General features: G+C 34.2%; 1 protein-coding gene across 1 annotated transcript; it reads right to left on the minus strand.

Annotated features, from left to right (window-relative positions):
* Nucleotides 1-284: 284 nt before the first annotated feature.
* LOC132064579 (uncharacterized) lies at nt 285-2,124 on the minus strand. Its single transcript, XM_059457609.1, has 2 exons — nt 1,202-2,124; nt 285-1,129 (listed from the first exon to the last, which is right to left on the minus strand). The coding sequence occupies exons 1-2, from the start codon at nt 1,559-1,561 to the stop codon at nt 521-523; spliced, it is 969 nt and encodes a 322-aa protein (XP_059313592.1). The 5' UTR covers nt 1,562-2,124; the 3' UTR covers nt 285-520.
* Between the last annotated feature and the right edge of the window lie 293 nt (nt 2,125-2,417).

The raw sequence follows: 2,417 nt of genomic DNA on the forward strand, positions 1-2,417 counted from the left end.
AGAATGAACAGCATATACAATAAAAGTAGCATATGTTATGATAATAGTGATTCTTATCAATCTTCTCGTGTTATTCCACTGAAGTGACTGACTACTGGCATTTGTCAGTAAAACAAGAACAGACAATTCTTATCTTTGATGCAGTTATTTGATGATAAAGAGAAGAATCTACTCTTTGAGTGGAAATTGTTTTTTATGATTCTTTTTTCTTTTACTGAAGCTATCTTTATCCAACATATTCTTCTTGTTTAGTAATGTTACTTTTATTCAAAGGAAGAATCACATTCTTGTTTTTTTTTTCCTTCAGGATAATATTAATGCATTACTTGACAAAGAAAACTTCCTCCTAAAGTCTTCAACACTAAACTTAGCTGCAAAATAGAAATAAGAAATGACATTTAGGATCTAAAAAAAGAGAAGAAAAAAAAAAAAAAGACTATCCCACTAAGTTATTCTTACAATTCTACCATCTCTAAGGATATGGTTGCACAAATATTTCTCCCTTTTTTTCTTTGTGATTTTACCTATGAGTGCACATGTCCAAAAGTTTCTTTCTTCCTTCTACTAGTTCATCAAAGAAGTCATCAAGTTGGCCAATGATGCTTTCTGCCCCACACTTCAACATTCCAAAGCAATCTTTCAAATTTTCAATCTTGTCATTGATATCAACTTGTGATAATACTAATCCACACTCTTTAGCTCTTTCTAGTTCAATTTTCAACTCAGCCATGGCTACTCTTGCTCTTCGATACTCAAAAAGAAGGATCCCGGGCAGCTGCCCTTCCGCCTGGTTCACCTCTGCTACTACTCTCTGATGCAATCTTGAAGTTGAAACCATAAAAGATGAACCAAAACCCATATTCCCTTCAGGGCCATTATTTTGGTAAAAACTTGTTTGTGGCCAACAATATACAAGTCCACTTAGCAGAATGACCAAAAGCAATGAGCTAACATTCTTCATTGCATAAAGCACTCCTCTGAAACCACTGAATCCATTGAATTTTGATCCTATAAGAACATTTTCGTCGAATCTCAATGATAAATCTTCCATTCTTGTTTCCATTAGGTTCTTGTTTTCTTCTTCAAGTGCTACTATTTCTCGCTGACAGCGATTTATTGCCCGAATAACCTGTGATCAAGAAGAAATTAGTAAAAAAGATTACAACTTTACGAGAAAAACAAACAATTTCGATATAGCTACCTGGCGGGAAAGCAGGGGATTTAAAATGTGGTGATCATCAAGAGAAGAAGCTAAATTGGCACCAGCAGTGTAATAATTCTCCATGCTGGAGATTGCTGATTTGAGAACATGGCAAGCTTCCCAAAGTCTTGAACTTTCATCCATGTACTCATCAAGCCATTTCTCTCCAACAGGCAAATGTAACTTTTGGACCAGAAATGTCAACTGGGAATGAAAAGACCTTAGAGATGACAAAACATGTTGAAGAAAATGGAAAGACATGAAGTTCTGTGAGAGGAACAAGTGATCAAGATTGTCAAGTCCTCTAGTGAGGAAGTTGTAAAATCCATTCACAGAAGTTGTAGATGAAGAATGATTCATTATGAAGATTATAAAAAAAAAAAAGATGGTAAGTTAGAAGAGAAGAAAAGGTGATGGATATAAGTGAATTTATATTAAAGAAGGTGAAATAAGGAAGTGAGTAGCTTAAGGGGGTTAGGAAATAGGAGTCTATATAGTGAAAAGGATTGGTTGTTGGGGGCAATTATGTGTGTTTCCTACAGAGTGGAGGAGATGATTGGAGAATCTGCCATATTCATTATTTAAAGGAAGCAGAGAATTGCTGCAAGCAAAAAAGGTAAAGGGAAAAAGGGAATTCCTAAGTCCAAATGAAAAAAAGTAAACATGAGAAGTTCATTAGTTGGCCTTCAGCATTACACTTTCCTATTCATAAAGATTTAGTCTGCATACCTTTCAAGAATCAAAAAGGGGGTCTGCACATAAAATGATAATTAGGGAGAAATCTTCAGTTTTTAATTTTTTATTCTTAAATATGAGGATTCATCATGAATTTGATAAGTTTTATATTAGCTGGGAGCTCGGGTTTGGGGTCAGCAATGTAAGCAAGCTCATACAAGAATCTAGGATTTAAATTTTATAGGTTCAATATTTAAGGTTCTTAGCATTGAACCTATTATATTTTTAAAGTTATGGGTTCATATCTATCATTTATTGCAATTTTAGTAAATTTTTGCACTTAAATTTATGTTCCCTGTCGAGATTATCGAACTGATGAATCCAATACTGATACATTGGATACTCTCCTGCACACCGGCGGAGTTGATATGATATGAGTTTGAAAGAAGAAGTGGGAGTTCATATAACCGATTTTAACTTGTTTGGGACTTAGGGCAGATGTTTTTGTTGTTGTATCCTAAATATATTACAGCTCTTTATT

This window comes from Lycium ferocissimum, chromosome 7 (genome assembly GCF_029784015.1).
Source record: "Lycium ferocissimum isolate CSIRO_LF1 chromosome 7, AGI_CSIRO_Lferr_CH_V1, whole genome shotgun sequence".
Lineage (NCBI taxonomy): Eukaryota > Viridiplantae > Streptophyta > Magnoliopsida > Solanales > Solanaceae > Lycium > Lycium ferocissimum.